General features: G+C 45.9%; 2 protein-coding genes across 8 annotated transcripts in view; one reads left to right on the top strand and one right to left on the bottom strand.

The window, feature by feature from the left end:
* The window catches only part of supt20 (SPT20 homolog, SAGA complex component), a 49,223-nt gene extending 37,903 nt beyond the window's left edge, over window positions 1–11,320 (top strand). For 5 of the 7 annotated variants that reach the window (XM_055936856.1, XM_055936857.1, XM_055936858.1 and 2 more), the window contains one exon: window positions 8,829–11,320. In XM_055936856.1, the coding sequence (XP_055792831.1) occupies window positions 8,829–8,963 (135 nt within the window). In that variant the 3' untranslated portion in view covers window positions 8,964–11,320. The remainder of the gene's footprint in view (window positions 1–8,828) is intronic. The other 2 variants (XR_008761141.1, XM_055936854.1) reach the window with 1 other exon arrangement.
* On the bottom strand, window positions 11,235–21,400 carry exosc8 (exosome component 8). Its single transcript, XM_055936861.1, has 11 exons — window positions 21,332–21,400; window positions 20,988–21,024; window positions 20,635–20,698; window positions 20,067–20,140; window positions 19,928–19,973; window positions 19,664–19,769; window positions 18,807–18,852; window positions 18,253–18,349; window positions 17,551–17,671; window positions 13,828–13,934; window positions 11,235–11,454 (listed from the first exon to the last, which is right to left on the bottom strand). Exons 1-11 carry the CDS (start codon window positions 21,346–21,348, stop codon window positions 11,336–11,338), a joined length of 834 nt encoding a protein of 277 aa, XP_055792836.1. The 5' UTR covers window positions 21,349–21,400; the 3' UTR covers window positions 11,235–11,335.
* Window positions 21,401–21,424: the final 24 nt, after the last annotated feature.

Here is a 21,424-nt window from a genome sequence, read left to right as displayed (position 1 = left end):
TATCTATACATAGACTGTATATCTATAATTATATATCTATAATTATACACCTATATACAGTTGAAGTAGGAAGTTTACATACACTTAGATTGGAGTCATTTAACCTAATTTTTCAACCACTCCACACATTTCTTGTTAACAAACTATAGTTTTGGCAAGTCGGTTAGGACATCTACTTTGTGCATGACACAAGTAATTTTTCCCAAAATTGTTTACAGACAGATTATTTCACTTATAATTCACTGTATCACAATTCCAGTGGGTCAGAAGTTTACATACACTAAATTGACTGTGCCTTTTAAACAGCTTGGAAAATTCCATAAAATGATGTCATGGCTTTAGAAGCTTCTGATCGGCTAATTGACATCCTTTCAATCAATTGGAGGTGTACCTGTGGATGTATTTCAAGGCCTACCTTCAAACTCTGTGCCTCTTTGCTCGACATCATGGGAAAATCAAAAGAAATCAGCCAAGACCTCAGAAAAACATTGTAGACCTCCACAAGTCTGGTTCATCATTGGGAGCAATTTCCAAATGCCTGAAGGTACCACGTTCATCTGTACAAACAGTAGTGCGCAAGTATAAACGCCATGGGACCACGCAGCCGTCATACCGCTCAGGAAGGAGATGCGTTCTGTCTCCTAGAGATGAACGTACTTTGGTGCGTACTTTGGTGCGAAAAGTGCAAATCAATCCCAAAACATCAGCGAAGGACCTTGTGAAGATGCTGGAGGAAACAGGTGCAAAAGTATCTATATCCACAGTAAAACGAGGCCCAAATGGACATAACCTGAAAGGCCGCTCAGCAAGGAAGAAGCCACTGCTCCAAAACCACCATAAAAAAGCCAGACTACGGTTTGCAACTGCACATGGGGACAAAGATCGTACTTTTTGGAGAAATGTCTTCTGGTCTGATGAAACAAAAATAGAACTGTTTGGCCATAATGACCATCGTTATGTTTGGAGGAAAAAGGGGGAGCCTTGCAAGCTGAAGAACACCATCCCAACCGTGAAGCACGGGGGTGGCAGCATCATGTTGTGGGGGTGCTTTGCTGCAGGAGGGACTGGTGCACTTCACAAAATAGATTGCATCATGAGGAAGGAAAATGATGTGGATATATTGAAGCAACATCTCAAGACATCAGTCAGGAAGTTAAAGCTTGGTCGCAAATGTGTCTTCCAAATGGACAATGACCCCAAGCATATTTCCAAAGTTGTGGCAAATTGGCTTAAGAACAACAAAGTCAAGGTATTGGAGTGGCCATCAAAGCCCTGACCTCAATCCTGTAGAAAATTTGTGGGCAGAACTGAAAAGGCGTGTGCGAGCAAGGAGGCCTACAAACCTGACTCAGTTACACCAGCTCTGTCAGGAGGAATGGGCCAAAATTCACCCAACATATTGTGGGAAGCTTGTGGAAGGCTACCCAAAACATTTGACCCAAGTTAAACAATTTAAAGGCAATGCTACCAAATACTAATTGAGTGTATGTAAACGTCTGACCCACTTGGAATGTGATGAAATAAATAAAAGCTGAAATAAATCATTCTCTCTGCTATTATTCTGACATTTCACATTCTTAAAATAAAGTGGTGATCCTAACTGACCTAAGACAGGGAATTTCTAATCGGATTAAATGTCAGGAATTGTGAAAAACTGAATTTAAATGTATTTGGCTAAGGTGTATGTAAACTTCCGACTTCAACTGTACATACATACTGTATTTCTATAATTATATACATACAGACTGTTTATCTATATTATACGTATCAGGTTTTATTGGTCACATACACATATTTAGCAGATGTTATTGCAGGTGTAGCAAAATGCTTGTGTTCCCAGCCCTAACAGTGCAGTAGTATCTAACAATACACAACAAGACACAAATCTAAAAGTAAAAGAATAGAATTAGGAGATATATAAATATTAGGACGAGCAATGTCAGAGTAGCAATGACTAAAATACAGTAAATTAGAATACAGTATATACATATGAGATGAGTAAAGCCCTATGTAAACATTACACATATCTATATTATACGTATCTATACATACAGGCTGTGTATCTACAGTATACATATCTATACACACAGACTGTGTATCTACAGTATACATATCTATACATACAGACTGTGTATCTACAGTATATGTATCTATACATACAGACTGTGTATCTAGAGTATACGTATCTATACATACAGACTGTGTATAGCTATATTATACATATCTTTCCATGACATAGACTGACAAGGTGAATCCAGGTGAAAGATATGACCCCTTATTGATGTCACTTGTTAAATCCCACTTCAGTCAGTGTAGATGAAGGGGAGGAGACGGGTTAAAGAAGGATTTTTAAGCCTGGAGACAATTGAGACATGGATTGTGTATGTTTTGTGTGTGCCATTCAGAGGGTGAATGGGCAAGACAAAATATTGAAGTGCCTTTAAACAGGGTATGTTAGTAGGTGCCAGGCGCACAGGTTTGTGTCAAGAACTGCAATGTTGTTGGGTTTTTCACACTCAGCAGTTTCCCGTGTGTATCAAGAATGGTCCTCCAACAAAAGGACATCGAACCAACTTGACACAACTGTGGGAAGCATTGGAGTCTACATGGGCCAGCATCCCTGTGGAACACTTTTGACACCTTGTCGAAACCCACTATCTACCAACTGTGTAACAGACGGACCACAAATTAAAGTGGTTTATAGTCCAGGACCCGATGAATTGAGGCTGTTGTGAGGGCAAAGGGGGTGCAGACCTGCCAACATGCACGCATTTTGGGTACCAACGACGCAATTATCTGCCCATGTATGCAGGTACCGATCCTTGACTTCGGCGATGTCATTTACAAAATAGCCTCCAACACTCTACTCAGCAAACTGGATACAGTCTATCACAGAGCCATCTGTTTTGTCACCAAAGCCCCAAAAATTACCCACCACTGTGACCTGTACGCTCTAGTCGGCTGGCCCTCGCTACATATTCGTCGCCAGACCCACTAGCTCCAGGTCATCTATAAGTCTATGCTAGGTAAAACTCCGCCTTATCTCAGCTCACTGGTCACGATAACAACACCCACCCGTAGCACGCGCTCCAGCAGGTATATCTCACTGGTCATCCCCAAAGCCATCACCCCCTTTGGCTGCGTTTCCTTCCAGTTCTCTGCTGCCAAATTTGCCGCGCTCGTCTGGTACTCTAAAACCGTCTATAATGCGGCTGCTCGGCCATGGAAACCCATTTCATGAAGCTCCCAACGAACAGTTTTTGTGCTGACGTTGCTTCTGAGGCAGTTTGTAACTCAGTAGTGAGGGTTGCAACCGAGGACGGATTATTTTTACGTGCTACGCCCTTCAGCGGTCCGGTTTTGTGACATTGTGTGGCCTACCACTTCATAGCTGAGCCGTTGTTGCTCCTAGACGTTTTCACAATAACAGCACTTACAGTTGACCGGGGCAGCTCTAGCAGGGCAGAAATTTGATGAACTGACTTGTTGGATAGGTGGCATCCTATGACGGTGCCACGTTGAAAGTCTCCGAGCTCTTCAGTAATGCCATTCTACTGCCAATGTTTGTCTATGGAGATTGCATGGCTGTGTGTTTGATTGTTTTACACCTGTCAGCAACGGGTGTGGCGGAAATATCTGAATCCACTAATTTGAAGGGGTGTCCACATTTGTATATATAGTGTATCTACTAGGGGTGGGATGGTTCACCAAACCCACGGTTCGGTACGCATTTCAGTTTTGGGGTCACATTTCGGTAGAACAGGAAAAGTTAAATGCCATTCATAATGTTGCTTGCATTGTCTGTTGGGCCTCTCAAGTTTCCACTATGCTGTGTTTATAACCATGTGGGAGGTGGGAATTTACTAGTTGCGAAGTCGTAAATACCAGTTGGATGCTTTCATGTGATTTGAACTCGATGAGAAACGCAGATTGGCTAATTGCCAACAATAAACTAAAAGTACAGATATCATGCTTGTAAATCAATTTTAGAGTTTATAAAATGCATGAATAGATTGCTTTTTATAATTAATGTTTTGTTGCATTTAACTGGCGAAAATGCTGTTATAGAGGCCATTTCCTTAGTAGTTGACGTCAGAGGTCACCATGTGATAGAAGTGGGTGCTCACGATGATAGACGAGTTTCCCACTAGTAATTACCAGTTGGAGGGTCGTTCAAGTGGGGTTTTCCAAGTCGTATGTGGTAAATTCGCAAACTTGGTTGCGAACGCAGCATGACACCGCCTCCTTCGGTGCCTGGTGGGTCCGTGCTATCCGGGATCTTTGGGACGTCCCTACCACATTTTAAGTTACATTGTCAAATTGTAAAGAGTTTTAAGGTTAGGTAACGGTAGGGGTTAAGGATATAGGGTTTAGGGTATGGATGTCCCAAGGATGCCGGATAGCACAGACCGTGCCAGATGCGCACTTGTGACTCTCATAAAGGAGGCGTGTCAACATATTTGAGGTGTTGGCAGCTGCATAGGCTATTCTCGTTGACGTTTTATCCCACAGCTCTCTGTACATCGCCGTTGTAATCTACTGGGAAGCCAAAATGTTCCCAAACTGGAGATTTTAAATGATAATGGAGGATCCTCCTGGTTTATCGACCCCACCTCTCGTCGTCATACAGAACTAGTTTCCGGCTGCGCCTCACAAAAGGACAGTTTGAAATACCCCAGTTAGAAGTTGTTTTATAACGTGCGTACAGGCTTGTTGTTTTAACGGAAAGGCCGGAAATTTTTGTTTTTTTAGCACAGATTTACTCAAGATGCATACAACGCAGTGTATGGTAGCCTAGTGGTTAGAATGTTGGACTAGTAACCGAAAGGTTGCTGGATCGAATCCCCGAGCTGACAAGGTCAAAATCTGTCGTTCTGCCCCTGAACAAGGCAGTTAACCCACTGTTCCTAGGCCGTCATTGTAAATAACAATTTGTTCTTAACTGACTTGCCTAATAAAAAAAATAAAAAAATCTCTCTCTATTTAGTAGCTACAGGTCCATTCCCTTCTCATCCTGAGCCCTGTCATCCGGTTTAGTTTATTTCTGTAGATATAAGAGGTTTGGTTTTACTGCTTTGATTAACAATGTATTGTAAAGCATTAATTAACAGATATTTAAATCTTGTTTTTTTGTCCGATAAATTTCATAGAAATGTGATACTTTTTGAAGTCAACAAAAAAATGTAATCGAGGACAGGTATTTCATGAGAAGTTTTAACACACAAAGCATGAGTTTAAAAATAAATAAAATTAATTGTACCCATTCTCACCCCATTTAACTAAGTTAGTCTTGTTGGAAAAGAAAAGCACCATTCAAATTGAAGTTGCTGACTTACTTTACAAACTCTGCTGGTTGCTTAGCATGGGTTGTCTGTTGTTGCCGGGGTCACAGTTAATGAAGATCTTTCTGCTTCCGGGTCATCTTGGCCCAAAGAGAGGCTCACTTCCTTTCTGTCTGTGTCACTGGTGCTGCTTGACTGTGCCACCCCCTGCTACACTCCTAACAACCTGCCCTTACCCCCTCTCCCTCCTGAGTTGAGCCTATTTCACCTCTCCCCCGTCTCCTAACAACCTGCCCTTACCCCCTCTCCCTCCTGTGTTGAGCCCATTCCACCTCTCCCCCGTCTCCTAACAACCTGCCCTTACCCCCTCTCCCTCCTGTGTTGAGCCCATTCCACCTCTCCCCCGTCTCCTAACAACCTGCCCTTACCCCCTCTCCCTCCTGTGTTGAGCCTATTTCACCTCTCCCCCGTCTCCTAACAACCTGCCCTTACCCCCTCTCCCTCCTGAGTTGAGCCTATTCCACCTCTCCCCCGTCTCCTAACAACCTGCCCTTACCCCCTCTCCCTCCTGTGTTGAGCCCATTCCACCTCTCCCCCGTCTCCTAACAACCTGCCCTTACCCCCTCTCCCTCCTGAGTTGAGCCTATTCCACCTCTCCCCCGTCTCCTAACAACCTGCCCTTACCCCCTCTCCCTCCTGTGTTGAGCCCATTCCACCTCTCCCCCATCTCCTAACCATTCCTCCCTGTCTCTCTACTCCTCTATCTTCCCACCCTCCCTCCACACTCCCTCCCTTCACCTCTCCACACTCCCTCCCTACACCCCCCCTCCCTTCACCCCTCCACACTCCCTCCCTTCACCCCCCCTCCCTTCACCCCTCCACACTCCCTCCCTTCACCCCTCCACACTCCCTCCCTTCACCCCTCCACACTCCCTCCCTTCACCCCTCCACACTCCCTCCCTTCACCCCTCCACCTTCCCTCCCTTCACCCCTCCACCCTCCCTCCCTTCACCCCTCCACACTCCCTCCCTTCACCCCTCCACACTCCCTCCCTTCACCCCCCCTCCCTTCACCCCCCCTCCCTTCACCCCTCCACCCCTCCACCCTCCCTCCCTTCACCCCTCCACACTCCCTCCCTTCACCCCTCCACACTCCCTCCCTTCACCTCTCCACACTCCCTCCCTTCACCCCTCCACCCTCCCTCCCTTCACCCCTCCACACTCCCTCCCTTCACCCCCCCTCCCTTCACCCCTCCACCCACCCTCCCTTCACCCCTCCACACTCCCTCCCTTCACCTCTCCACCCTCCCTCCCTTCACCCCCCCTCCCTTCACCCCTCCACACTCCCTCCCTTCACCCCTTCACCCTCCCTCCCTTCACCCCTCCACACTCCCTCCCTTCACCTCTCCACACTCCCTCCCTTCACCCCTTCACCCTCCCTCCCTTCACCCCTTCACCTCTCCACACTCCCTCCCTTCACCCCTCCACACTCCCTCCCTTCACCCCTCCACACTCCCTCCCTTCACCCCTTCACCCTCCCTCCCTTCACCCCTTCACCTCTCCACACTCCCTCCCTTCACCTCTCCACACTCCCTCCCTTCACCCCTTCACCCTCCCTCCCTTCACCCCTTCACCTCTCCACACTCCCTCCCTTCACCTCTCCACCCTCCCTCCCTTCACCCCTCCACACTCCCTCCCTTCACCCCTCCACACTCCCTCCCTTCACCCCTTCACCCCTCCACACTCCCTCCCTTCACCTCTCCACACTCCCTCCCTTCACCTCTCCACACTCCCTCCCTTCACCCCTTCACCTCTCCACACTCCCTCCCTTCACCCCTCCACACTCCCTCCCTTCACCCCCCCCCTTCACCTCTCCACACTCCCTCCCTTCACCTCTCCACACTCCCTCCCTTCACCCCTTCACCCTCCCTCCCTTCACCCCTTCACCTCTCCACACTCCCTCCCTTCACCTCTCCACACTCCCTCCCTTCACCCCTCCACACTCCCTCCCTTCACCTCTCCACACTCCCTCCCTTCACCCCTTCACCCTCCCTCCCTTCACCCCTCCACACTCCCTCCCTTCACCTCTCCACACTCCCTCCCTTCACCCCTTCACCCTCCCTCCCTTCACCCCTTCACCTCTCCACACTCCCTCCCTTCACCCCTCCACCCTCCCTCCCTTCACCCCTCCACACTCCCTCCCTTCACCCCTCCACACTCCCTCCCTTCACCCCTCCACACTCCCTCCCTTCACCCCTCCACACTCCCTCCCTTCACCCCTCCACCCTCCCTCCCTTCACCCCTCCACACTCCCTCCCTTCACCCCTCCACCCTCCCTCCCTTCACCCCTCCACCCTCCCTCCCTTCACCCCTCCACACTCCCTCCCTTCACCCCTCCACACTCCCTCCCTTCACCTCTCCACACTCCCTCCCTTCACCTCTCCACACTCCCTCCCTTCACCCCTCCACACTCCCTCCCTTCACCTCTCCACCCTCCCTCCCTTCACCCCTCCACCCCCCCTCCCTTCACCCCTCCACCCTCCCTCCCTTCACCCCTCCACACTCCCTCCCTTCACCCCTCCACACTCCCTCCCTTCACCCCTCCACACTCCCTCCCTTCACCTCTCCACACTCCCTCCCTTCACCTCTCCACCCTCCCTCCCTTCACCCTCCCTCCCTTCACCCCTTCACCCTCCCTCCCTCCCTTCACCCCTCCACCCCCCCTCCCTTCACCCCTCCACCCTCCCTCCCTTCACCCCTCCACACTCCCTCCCTTCACCCCTCCACACTCCCTCCCTTCACCCCTCCACACTCCCTCCCTTCACCCCTCCACACTCCCTCCCTTCACCTCTCCACACTCCCTCCCTTCACCTCTCCACCCTCCCTCCCTTCACCTCTCCACCCTCCCTCCCTTCACCCCTCCACACTCCCTCCCTTCCCTCCAAGCTTCATCTCAGCTGTACTAACACAGAGCATCCTGTCTGTCTGACTACGACACTGGTATATGCTATAGTATGTTGTTAAACTGAGAGGATGGGTGAACATGTTCCCTGGGCCTCCCATTAGTACCAGAGCCTGTTTAATCATGAAGTGAAGTATATTCCTTACTCTATTGATTTTCCTGTATAGGAAAGCTCTGTTTATACAAACCAAGAATGATTTCCTCCCGTTAGCCTAGCTACATTTTTTAAATAATCAACTAAATGTGTCAAGACTGCTAGATTATTTCACTGATACTGTTATAGCTTCACATGATGCTAATCTGATACTGTTATAGCTTCACGTGATGCTAATCTGATACTGTTATAGCTTCACACGATGCTAATCTGATACTGTTATAGCTTCACGTGATGCTAATCTGATACTGTTATAGCTTCACGTGATGCTAATCTGATATTGTTATAGCTTCACGTGATGCTAATCTGGGTGCCAGTCTGCTGTTATGACAAAAGGTCCAGGTAAAGGGTTACCCAGAGTGCATGCCGTTGAACTGACCTGTTATCTCTCTCTCTCCCTCTCTCTCCCTCCCTCTCTATCTCTCCATCAGTTGCAATTCTTGCACCAAATGCAGCAGCAAATGGCTATGAGGGGGGCGGGGCCTCCGGGGGCGTCGCCACGGCTACATACCGCCAGCCAACCAAGAAGTAAGAGGAAGAAGAGCACACCGCAGCCCCACCCCTAATCATGACGATGACGACCCCCTACACACACACACACACACATAAAATGACCCCCAGCCATCTGGTGAGCAATGCCATGGCACCTCCCCCAATCATGGAGAGAAAACCAACCCCCCCTTCCCCTTCATGAAGACATGAATGATCCAAACTGCACTCTTTCCTCCCTCACTGTGGAGACTCTCTTGCACCCCAACTCCCTCACTGTGGAGACTCTCTTGCACCCCAACTCCCTCACTGTGGAGACTCTCTTGCACCCCAACTCCCTCACTGTGGAGACTCTCTTGCCCCCCAACTCCCTCACTGTGGAGACTCTCTTGCACCCCAACTCCCTCACTGTGGAGACTCTCTTGCACCCCAACTCCCTCACTGTGGAGACTCTCTTGCACCCCAACTCCCTCACTGTGGAGACTCTCTTGCCCCTCAATTCCCTCACTGTGGAGACTCTCTTGCCCCCCAACTCCCTCACTGTGGAGACTCTCTTGCCCCCCAACTCCCTCACTGTGGAGACTCTCTTGCCCCCCAACTCCCTCACTGTGGAGACTCTCTTGCCCCCCAACTCCCTCACTGTGGAGACTCTCTTGCACCCCAACTCCCTCAGTGGAGACTCTCTTGCCCCCCAACTCCCTCACTGTGGAGACTCTCTTGCCCCCCAACTCCCTCACTGTGGAGACTCTTGCCCCCCAACTCCCTCACTGTGGCGACTCTTGCCCCCCACCTCCCTCACTGTGGAGACTCTTGCCCCCCAACTCCCTCACTGTGGCGACTCTTGCCCCCCACCTCCCTCACTGTGGAGACTCTCTTGCCCCCCAACTCCCTCACTGTGGCGACTCTTGCCCCCCAACTCCCTCACTGTGGAGACTCTTGCCCCCCATCTCCCTCACTGTGGAGACTCTTGCCCCCATGTCTCCCTCACTGTGGAGACTCTTGCCCCCATGTCTCCCTCACTGTGGAGACTACAGGCAAAAATACTTGTTATTTTGTAGCTGAGAGAAGATGAAATGTATGATGTAATAACGGATAACACTTTTTCACCCAGCATCATAACACGTTATGTCACGCTCATAACACTGTCATGACATATATTTAGACCTGTTGTGACATATATATTGTGTTATATGGCTGTTTATGACACCTACATAAGTGTCAAAACCTACCACACAAGGCAAAACATTCCATTGCAATCCTTTAACCTACGTGTGAACAGTACAGGTATATAGAATTCCCTGAAATTCACCATATTAAATATGAATTGTAATTGCGTACACATTGATGTCAGACGTGCACCTAGTCCAATGCTCTGTTGTTGATGACTGCAGGAGCAGGACAAGACACCCACTTTGTGACTGACATAAGGACATGTACGTGATTGGACTATCTGATTACGACGTCATAAAGTGTCTTTTCTACAAGTTTTTGAAAAAAATATGATGGAACAAAAAACACAGAATTCATTACAACAAAGGATTTAAGAAAACAAACTTTATTTTTTTATGTAAACTTGGCCTAGGGAAAAAAACTGATTTGAATTAGTGTGGGTTTTGACACTTATGCAGGGGTCATAGCCGGCCATACAATAATGCAACGTCACACAACAGGTGTAAATATATGGGTCATGACAGTGTTCTGACACTGGGTGTCACCAATAATGATTTTGGTTGGTATGGCCGGGCGTGTGAGCCTGAACCAGGTTGTCCCGACGACCATAGAACTGTTTTTTTTTTTAGGAACAGAACTTACCGTTTTAAAATAACCTATTTTTGAAATGTGTTTAGAAAATGAAGATGCGTTCTTTTGTTAGTGGGAGGTGTTTTCCTACCCGACTGCTGTCCGGTTATGTCCCCGTATCATGCCACTGTGTCCTCCCTATGGTCGGTTATGTCCTCCCTATGGTGGCTCAAACAGCCTAACTCGTGGACGGACACTGACTGCACAGCACAACTCAGAAGACTCCTCGTGAACGACCGTGCCCGATTCTGCATGGCTTTGGGTGCATCTGAAAATGGTACACTATTCCCTTCATAGTGTACTACTGTTGATCAGGCTCTGGTCAAAACTAGTGCACTGTAGGAAATAGAGTGCCATTTACAGTGACAGAATAGCTCTCTCTGCGGGAAGATGATCTTGATGCCGAACACAACAGAGAACTTGTTTTCCCAGCATGCATTTGCTGAGTGCGTTTTTCATATGGCATTTTCTTGTACTAGTGGGGACGGCTGGGCAGTCAAGAACAAGTGTATATTTGTGTGAGACATTTCTGGGATACTGAGGCAGAATGTTTTAAAATGGTCTTTATCAGCAGTTTATTGTGATAAAGAAAATATATATTGACAGGAAAATACAACTTTTAGAGAAACATAAACGTGTGTGTGTGTGTTTATTTCGTTGTCTTGGCGCTCTGTATGACTTTGTCGATGAGTTTGCGGACCTCCCTGTGTCTCGTCGTGGCTCTGCTGATACAATCCTGAAGCTTCTCCCCTGATAATGATGTACCACCTGGAGAAGAGGACAGCAACAACAGAGGAGAGTGTTCAGACAACAGCTGACCTGTGAACTTGAGTTCTTTTAAGAGATCGGAAAGTATTCACACCTTTTGACTTATTCCACATTGTTGTTACAGCCTGAAGTCATTTCTTTCCTCACACAGCTACACACAATATCCCATAATGATAAAGTGAAAACATGTTTAGACATTTTTGCAAATTTGAAAATGAAATACAGAAATCTATATTTTATTCACACCCGTGAGGCCAATAAAATCACCTGTGGCAGTGATTACAGCTGTGAGTCTTTCTGGGTAAGTCCAAGAGCTTTGCACACCTGGATTGTACAATATTAATTTTCAAGCTCTGTCAAGTTGGTTGTTTGTCATTACTAGACAGCCATTTAAGTCTTGAAATTAATTTAAGCTGATTTTAATTCAAAACTAACTGGGCCACTCAATGTCTTAGTAAGCAACTCCAGTTTATATTTGGTCTTGTGTTTTAGGTTATTGTCCTGCTGAAAGGTGAATCTCTCTCCCAGGGTCTGTTGGCAAGCAGACAACCAGGTTTTCCTCTAAGATTGTGCCTGTGCTTAGCTCTATTCCGTTTCTTTTTATCCTAAAAAAAACTCCCTAGTCCTTGTAAATGACAAGCATACCCATAACATGATGCAGCCACCAACATGCTTGAAGATATGAAGTGGTACTCAGTGATGTGTTAGTATTGCCACGTTTTTTGCCGTTTTACTTTAGTGCCTTGTTGCGAACAAGGATGCATGTTTGTAATTTTATTCTTCCTCAGTTTAATGGCTGTGACAGGAGAAAACTAACTTTTTTAAATCACCATTGGTGAAATCCCTCTCCGGCAACTGAGTTAGGAAGTACACCTGTATCATTGTAGTGACTGGGTGTATTGATACACCATCCAAAGTGTAATTAATTACTTCACCATGTTCAAAGGGATATTCAATGTCTGCTTTTTTTTTTTTTACCCATCTACCAATAGGTGACCTTTGCGAGGCATTGGAAAAACCTCCCTGGTCTTTGTGTTTGAAATTCACTGCTCGACAGAGGGACCTTACATATACTGTAATTGTATATGTGGGGTACAGAGATGACGTAGTCAAATCACAAACACTATTATTGCACTTATTATGCACATTTTAACTCCTGAATTTCTTTAGGGTTGAATACTTATTGACTCAAGACATTTCAGCTTTTAATTTGTAAACATTTCTAAATAGATAATTCCACTTTGACATTATGGGGTATTGTGTCTAGGACAGTGACAATCTTAATTTAATCAATTAAACATTTTAAAAACAATTAAAAATCAGGCTATAAACACAAAAATGTGAAAAAGTGGTCTGAATGCCGTGTATATTGGGGGAAGGGGTTTAGGCTTGTTTTGGGACTGGGTTGAGAAGGGTGGATTTAGTTCTGGGCAGTGACGACTAGGGAGGGGCTAACAAGAAATATTTAAAATGTTATTCGCCGAATACAACAGGTGGAGACGTTACCGTTAAATGCTTACTTACAATAGAACTAAATAACAGTAGCGAAGCTATATAAAAGGGGGAACCAGTTAGTCGAGGTAATATGTACATGTAGGTAGGGTTATTAAAGTGACTATGCATAGATAATAAGAGTAGCAGGAGCGTAAAAAAAATATATATATTTTTTACATGGGGACAGTGAAAATAGTCTGGGTCGCTATTTCATCAACTGTCTTATGGCTTGAGGGTAGAAACTGTTAAGGAGCCTTTTGGTCCTAGACTTGGCTCTCCGGTACCGCTTGCCGTGCGGTAGCAAAGAGAACAGTCTATGACTTGGGTGGCTGGAATCTTTGACAATTTTTAGGGCCTTCCTCTGACACCGCCTGGTATAGAGGTATTGGATGGCAAAAAGCTTGGCCCCAGTGATGTACTGGGCTGTACGCACTACCCTCTGTAGCGCCTTACGGTCGGATGACGAGCAGTTGCCATACCAGGCGGTGATGCAACTAGTCAGGATGCTCTCGATGGTGCAGCTGTAAAACGTTTTGAGGATCTGGGGACCCATGACACATCTTTCCAGTCTCCTGAGGGGGAATAGGAGTTGTCGTGCCCTCATCAGATGATTTGGGTCTGGGTGGTGGCCATGTAGTGGCGGATTCAGTACTGAGCAGTGATGACTAGGGAAGGAGCTAGAGATTGACAGGCGGGTTAGTTTGGGCAGTGTCTATAGGAGTGGGTAGGGGACCAGACAGCGTCTATAGGAGACCAGACAGCGTCTATAGGAGACCAGACAGCGTCTATAGGAGACCAGACAGCGTCTATAGGAGTGGTTAGGAGACCAGACAGTGTCTATAGTTGTGGTTAGGGGACTAGACAGTCTGATTCTCTGACCTGGCTTGTGGAGGGCGCAGAGTCGCTCTTCCTCGTCTGTTACCACTGTGATTGTGGCTGTAGACAGGCTCTCTTCCTCAGCGGTGGGATCGACAATCATTATAGAGCTACACAGGACAAACACCACTGTTACAACCATATATTTAGCCATTATTTTACCAGGAAAATTGACCGAGAACACATTCTCATTTACAGCAATGACCTGGGGAATAGTTACAGGGGAGAGGAGGGGGGGGTGAATGAGCCAATTGTAAACTGGGGATTATTAGGTGACCGTGATGGTATGAGGGCCAGATTGGGAATATAGTCAGGACACCGGGGTTAACACCCCTACTCTTACAATACGTGCCATGTGATCTTTAATGACCACAGAGAGTCAGGACACCCGTTTAATGTTCCATCCGAAGACGGCACCCTACACAGGGCAGTATATATATATATATATATATATATATATATATATATATATATATATATATATATATATATATATATGAATAACAGTGGTCACCAACCAGTCGATCGAAATCACCTGGTCGATCTTCCAAGGCATTACTAGTCAATCACCAAACATTTCTGCAGAAAAGCCAACGATAAAGACAAGCTCTTTTTTTTGTGTTGCCCCGTTGTCCGTAGCTACACTTGATTCAGAAGCCCCGTTGTCCGTAGCTACACTTGATTCAGAAGCCCCGTTGTCCGTAGCTACACTTGATTCAGAAGCCCCGTTGTCCGTAGCTACACTTGATTCAGAAGCCCCGTTGTCCGTAGCTACACTTGATTCAGAAGCCCCGTTGTCCGTAGCTACACTTGATTCAGAAGCCCCGTTGTCCGTAGCTACACTTGATTCAGAAGCCCCGTTGTCCGTAGCTACACTTGATTCAGAAGCCCCGTTGTCCGTAGCTACACTTGATTCAGAAGCCCCGTTGTCCGTAGCTACACTTGATTCAGAAGCCCCGTTGTCCGTAGCTACACTTGATTCAGAAGCCCCGTTGTCCGTAGCTACACTTGATTCAGAAGCCCCGTTGTCCGTAGCTACACTTGATTCAGAAGCCCCGTTGTCCGTAGCTACACTTGATTCAGAAGCCCCGTTGTCCGTAGCTACACTTGATTCAGAAGCCCCGTTGTCCGTAGCTACACTTGATTCAGAAGCCCCGTTGTCCGTAGCTACACTTGATTCAGAAGCCCCGTTGTCCGTAGCTACACTTGATTCAGAAGCCCCGTTGTCCGTAGCTACACTTGATTCAGAAGCCCCGTTGTCCGTAGCTACACTTGATTCAGAAGCCCTGTGGTTTTGTTATAATTAGCATCTCGTCGTGTTTATTTTAATATCGAGGAAGAAGCCCCGTTAGGAATATTTCACTTTCTTTGGTCATAGGAACAACATGAATTTGTGCCTGAGGTAGATGCGGTGTGACTTGAGTTTCGCCATCAGGTGGAAGACTGTGTCCCCTCTCTCTGGTCAGTCTCACCAGAGGAAAGGAAGGAGCGAGAAGGCAGGTACCGTGAGAGACAGACCCTCTTGCTGCTCTCCTCCTCCACTGAGACCAATGCCATGTTCAAGACACCTGGGAACTCAGGAGAAAAAAAAGAAAGAAACGAGATCCAACTGGGGAAAATCGTTTTGAACGGTGATCCAACTCAGTCGTAAAAATGTGGCATCTTTACAGATCTCCGACCTGAAGATCACTGACGTACGGTTTGAGCTTGTTGTTTTCCAAGTTGTCTTGAAAGCACCATGATCATCTGATGCAGGTACTATCAGTCCAGTAAAATAAAAAAAGCAAATTATTTGAAAAATATTTATATTTATGCTCGTCTGTGACTCGCAAGCACTACACCTTCTGATGTAGTTAGTTATCAAAGCTCCAGTTTGGAAATAGAATATGTTGTGAGAAGAACAATGCTGTCAGACATATCGCCAATATGCTGTGATAATGTATCAGGCTAGGCATATCACCAATATGCTGTGATAATGTATCAGGCTAGGCATATCACCAATATGCTGTGATAATGTATCAGGCTAGGCATATCACCAATATGCTGTGATAATGTATCAGGCTAGGCATATCACCAATATGCTGTGATAATGTATCAAACCAGGCATACAGCCAATATGTTGTGATAATGCATCAGGCCAGGCATATAGTCAATATAATGTGATAATGCTGTGATAATGTATCAGGCCATGCATATAGTCAATATGCTGTGATAATGCATCAGACCAGGCATATAGTCAATATGATGTGATAATGCATCAGGCCAGGCATATAGTGTGATAATGTATCAGACCAGGCATATAGTCAATATGCTGTGATAATGTATCAGACCAGGCATATAGTCAATATGATGTGATAATGCATCAGGCCAGGCATATAGTGTGATAATGTATCAGACCAGGCATATAGTCAATATGCTGTGATAATGTATCAGACCAGGCATATAGTCAATATGATGTGATAATGCATCAGGCCAGGCATATAGTGTGATAATGTATCAGACCAGGCATATAGTCAATATGCTGTGATAATGTATCAGGCCAGGCATATAGCCAATATGATGTGATAATGCATCAGACCAGGCATATAGTCAATATGCTGTGATAATGTATCAGACCAGGCATATAGTGTGATAATGCATCAGGCCAGGCATATAGTGAATATGTGATAATGCATCAGGCCATGCATATAGTGTGATAATGCATCAGGCCATGCATATAGTGTGATAATGCATCAGGTCAGGCATATAGTGTGATAATGCATCAGGCCAGGCATATAGTGAATATGTGATAATGCATCAGGCCAGGCATATAGTGTGATAATGCATCAGGCCAGGCATATAGTGTGATAATGCATCAGGCCAGGCATATAGTGTGATAATGCATCAGGCCAGGCATATAGTGTGATAATGCATCAGGCCAGGCATATAGTGTGATAATGCATCAGGCCAGGCATATAGTGTGATAATGCATCAGGCCAGGCATATAGTGTGATAATGCATCAGGCCAGGCATATAGTGTGATAATGCATCAGGCCAGGCATATAGTGTGATAATGTATCAGGCCAGGCATATAGTGTGATAATGTATCAGGCCAGGCATATAGTGTGATAATGTATAAGACCAGGCATATAGTGTGATAATGTATCAGGCCAGGCATATAGTGTGATAATGTATCAGGCCAGGCATATAGTGTGATAATGTATCAGGCCAGGCATATAGTGTGATAATGTATCAGGCCAGGCATATAGTCAATATGCTGTGATAATGCATCAGGCCAGGCATATAGTGTGATAATGCATCAGGCCAGGCATATAGTGTGATAATGCATCAGGCCAGGCATATAGTGTGATAATGCATCAGGCCAGGCATATAGTGTGATAATGCATCAGGCCAGGCATATAGTGTGATAATGCATCAGGCCAGGCATATAGTGTGATAATGTATCAGGCCTACTGCACAAACCTCATTTTTATTCGGTTAACGTCATCTTTTTTAAGAAAAAAAGAAAGAAATTGGAGCGGTATATCTCGGCTTGTTTTTGGACTGTGAAAGTGATCTTGACTCAGAAAATGTTGGTGACCACTGATATAATACACATCTATGGTAACTCACGTCACAATGAGTCCATAGTAAAGAATTATAATTCACATAGTTTAAAATCTCCTCTCTGGGTGTGAAATAAAAACAGGAAATGGTCCCGAGTGATGGTGAATGAAAGACACTTACTCGTCAAACACAATGAAAGAGGCCCCGACGGGGTGTTTGTGGATGTTCAGACTCGTCCTTTTCTCCAGGTTCACCTCAGGAGCCTCTGTCTCTTTGTTGACTGTCACCTCTGGGAGACGCGCTGTAACCAGGCAACAAGGGCATTATATATTATAGCAAAAACGTCAGGCGTTTTCAAAAGTAAAATATTTTGTTCCAAATCAAAAATCAGGAATTCCTAATTTTCCTAAGGTCATACTAAGACAATGATATAAAGCCATGAGGTCAATACGATCCGATTACAACAGTAGCTGGTTACTGTTAAATTGACCTTTTACTGCTGAGCCAATCACATCCCTCACTCATAAAAAATAAATAAAAAAGTACTCAGACAGGAAGTGACACAGTGTCACAGGCAGGATCTGAACCCAGGTCACCCAACGGGAGGAGTAACCAGCATCTTGATTGCCAGACCAAGAGGAAATTCCTCCTCTGACACTGGGTCACCACCAGAAATCCTGAGCTACAGTCATGTACACGCCGACAAACAGCCCGGTGAAAACATCAGCAGGGGTGTATTCATTAGGTCGGATTACGTCACTAAACGTTTAGTCTGTTGCAAACTCTAAGGAAATGCTTGTTTTGTGTTCGTTGCAAAGCGTTCTCTGTTGGAAAATGTTTTTGCAACGCAATTTGACTAATGAATAGACCCCCAGGTCTCACCGTTCTTGAGAGCAGCCAGCAGGGCGATGAGACAGGCGTCCAACAAGTTGCCATCGTAGTCCAGACACATGATGTCACAGTACAGGACCCAACACAGCTAGGGAACACAAACACACAGTACAGGACCCAACACAGCTAGGGAGCAGCAGAACCAAGTATCAGAACCACAGCTGAGAACTAGAATCAGTAACAGGCAATCAGAGGTGGTTGAGGTCAAGTTCAATTCCAATCAATATCAGTAGAGTGAAATTCCAATCAATATCAGTAGAGTGAAATTCCAATCAATATCAGTAGAGTGAAATTCCAATCAATATCAGTAGAGTGAAATTCCAATCAATATCAGTAGAGTGAAATTCCAATCAATATCGGTACGGTGAAATTCCAATTCTCTACAACGCTTTTCAACGAGAAACATTTGGAATGTGGTTTACTTTCTGAATTGCAATGGAATTGACCCCAACTCTGGTACCCTACATGTATTAAGCTGTGAAAGTAAAACAGTGTGTCACAGTCCCCTCAGTGTGTCACATGGTGAAGTTATTAAATGTAAATACCTTTCCTTTCACAATGCATAAGTCCTCTTTCTGGATGACGGCAGAGCTGCAAGGCAAAAATTATGTTAAAAACAGCCACGTAATATACCACATTTGAAATGCCAGTAACCATTTGAGGTTCGTCAAACAGCTCTTACACTAAAAAGGGCACAATCGTCATTTTCACAGTATGACTCCAACCTTATAGTGTGGAGATATACACTGAGTGTACAAAACATTAAGAACACCTGCTCTTTCCGTGACCGACTGAGCAGGTGAAAGCGACGAACCCTTATTGATGCCACTTGTTAAATCAATTTTATATATATAGCCCTTTTTACATCAACTGATATCTCAAAGTGCTGTTCAGAAATAAATCCACTTCAGTCAGTGTAGATGAAGAGGAGGAGACGGGTTCAAGAAGGATTTTTAAGCCTTGAGACAGTTGAGACAAGGATTGTGTAATTGTGCCATTCAGAGGGTGAATGGGCAAGACAAAATATTTAAGTGTCTTTGAACGGGGTATGTTAGTAGGTGCCAGGCACAGGTTTGTGTCAAGAACTGCAATGCTGGTGGGTTTTTCACACTCAACAGTTTCCCGTGTGTATCAAGAATGGTCCACCACCCAAAGGACATCCAGCCAACTTGCCACAACTGTGGGAAGCATTGGAGTCAACATGGGGCCAGCATCCCTGTGGAACGCTTTCGACACCTTGTAGAGTCCATGACCCGATGAATTGAGGCTGTTCTGAGGGCAGAAGGGGAGAGTGCAACTCAATATTAGGAAGGTGTTCTGAATATTTTGTACACTCACTGTATATAAAACAGGAAATTCACGTTTTTAACTGCACTGGACCTTTAAATATACACTGAGTTACCTCTCTATGACATCAGCGATGAACTGGCTGGCGGCCTGAGCCTGTTCCCCGGGTGGTCCAGGACGGAACCGTGACGAACACAGAGGAGGCAGGTCTACATTGGGTACTGAGAGAGAAAGACACAGGTCAAATACACAAACACAGAGACGTATACAAATATACACACACACACGCTACTCAGCAAGGGAATGTAAAGTTGTTGAAACATTAACTAGTCATGTTTTTTGCTCTATATCTTTGTAGAAAGGTAACTCTTCCATTTACCAATGTAACCTTTATTGGGTGCATCCACTGGTGGGTTTGCCAGTTCCTGTGGATAAAATACAACGGGAATGAGTTAGGCTGTGTGGGGGTCACCAAGGTGCTGCTTTAGTTGTTTACTTGAGGAGAGGTTACTATTCACCCCTTTGATGCCACACATGACTGTGGTGTTTCCAATCTTCACCAGGGCTGAGCCGTCTGCTGTGGATATAGAACCTGGAGAGGGAGATGGAAGAGGATATGACGGAGAGAGACATGGGGGAGATGGATATATATGAGAGCGAGAGCGAGAGAGAGCGAGAGCGAGAGCGAGAGCGAGAGAGAGCGCGAGAGAGAGCGCGAGAGAGAGCGCGAGAGAGAGCGCGAGAGCGAGAGAGAGAGAGAGAGAGAGAGAGCGAGAGCGAGAGAGTCAAAGGGGTTAACCATTTGTACATTGTTACAACACTGTATATATTTAATATGACACTTGTAATGTCTTTATTGTTTTGAAACTTCTGTATGTGTAATGTTTACTGTTAATTCGTTTTGTTTGTTTCACTTTTGTGTATTGTCTACCTCACTTGCTTTGGCAATGTTAACACATGTTTCCATGCCAATAAAGCCCCTTGAATTGAATTGAGAGAGAGAGACATGGGGAGATGGAAGAGGATGAGAGAGAGAAATAGAGACATGGGGGGGGGTAGAACTGATCACAGTTCTGTTGTTCTCACCTATATTCAATGTCGTGGTTCTGAATTCACCCAGCTCCCTTCCATCAGAACGGCAGTTCTCTTTCTGCAGAGAACAGTTCACCATTACCATCATGGTTTGGTCAGGGAATCACATCCTAGCAGTCAGTGTCAAGTCCACATAACTAGTCTTACATTTACAAAAGGTGAAAAGTCATGTGTAAGACAGAGGAGGCTGCTGAGGGGAGGACGGCTCATAATAACGGCTGGAATGGAGCGAATGGAATGGCATCAAACCACGTGTTTGATACCATTCCACTCCAGCCTTACCACGAGCCCGTCCTCCCCAATTACGGCACCACCAACCTCCTGTGATGTAAGACGGGTCTACTAACCAGAAACCTCAGGTGGTATTCCAAGGGCTCAGCAGTTCTGGGGACGGAGATTAAGTTAGTTGGTAAACTACAATAACTGACTTCTAAGTTACTAGCTAATTAACGTTAGATGGCAAACAACTTTGTTAGCTAACGTTAGTTGTGCCAGTAGCCTATATGGTCTGTGGCGCCAGAGAGCTTCTGATCTGTGTTGGATACCGTTACTGGTTAGCCTAAATAGCTATTACACGATTAGCCTGCGTGTCGAACAAGCTACTGTTCCTTAGTTTGGGTAGTCTATCATTTCGGAGACATGTAAGCATCTCAGACCGTTTATATAGATTATTTGACGAATGCACACTTACTTGAATCCAGCCGCCATGGTGTTTTTATTAACCACGTGGGTTCGTCTAATGTTCTGACGTCAGAACGGAAGCCCACAAATCCATTTCGGTTTC

This window comes from Salvelinus fontinalis, chromosome 10, assembly GCF_029448725.1.
Source record: "Salvelinus fontinalis isolate EN_2023a chromosome 10, ASM2944872v1, whole genome shotgun sequence".
NCBI classification, from domain to species: domain Eukaryota; kingdom Metazoa; phylum Chordata; class Actinopteri; order Salmoniformes; family Salmonidae; genus Salvelinus; species Salvelinus fontinalis.
Note: the sequence above shows the minus strand (reverse complement) of the source record. Positions and strands in the feature narration are given on the sequence as shown.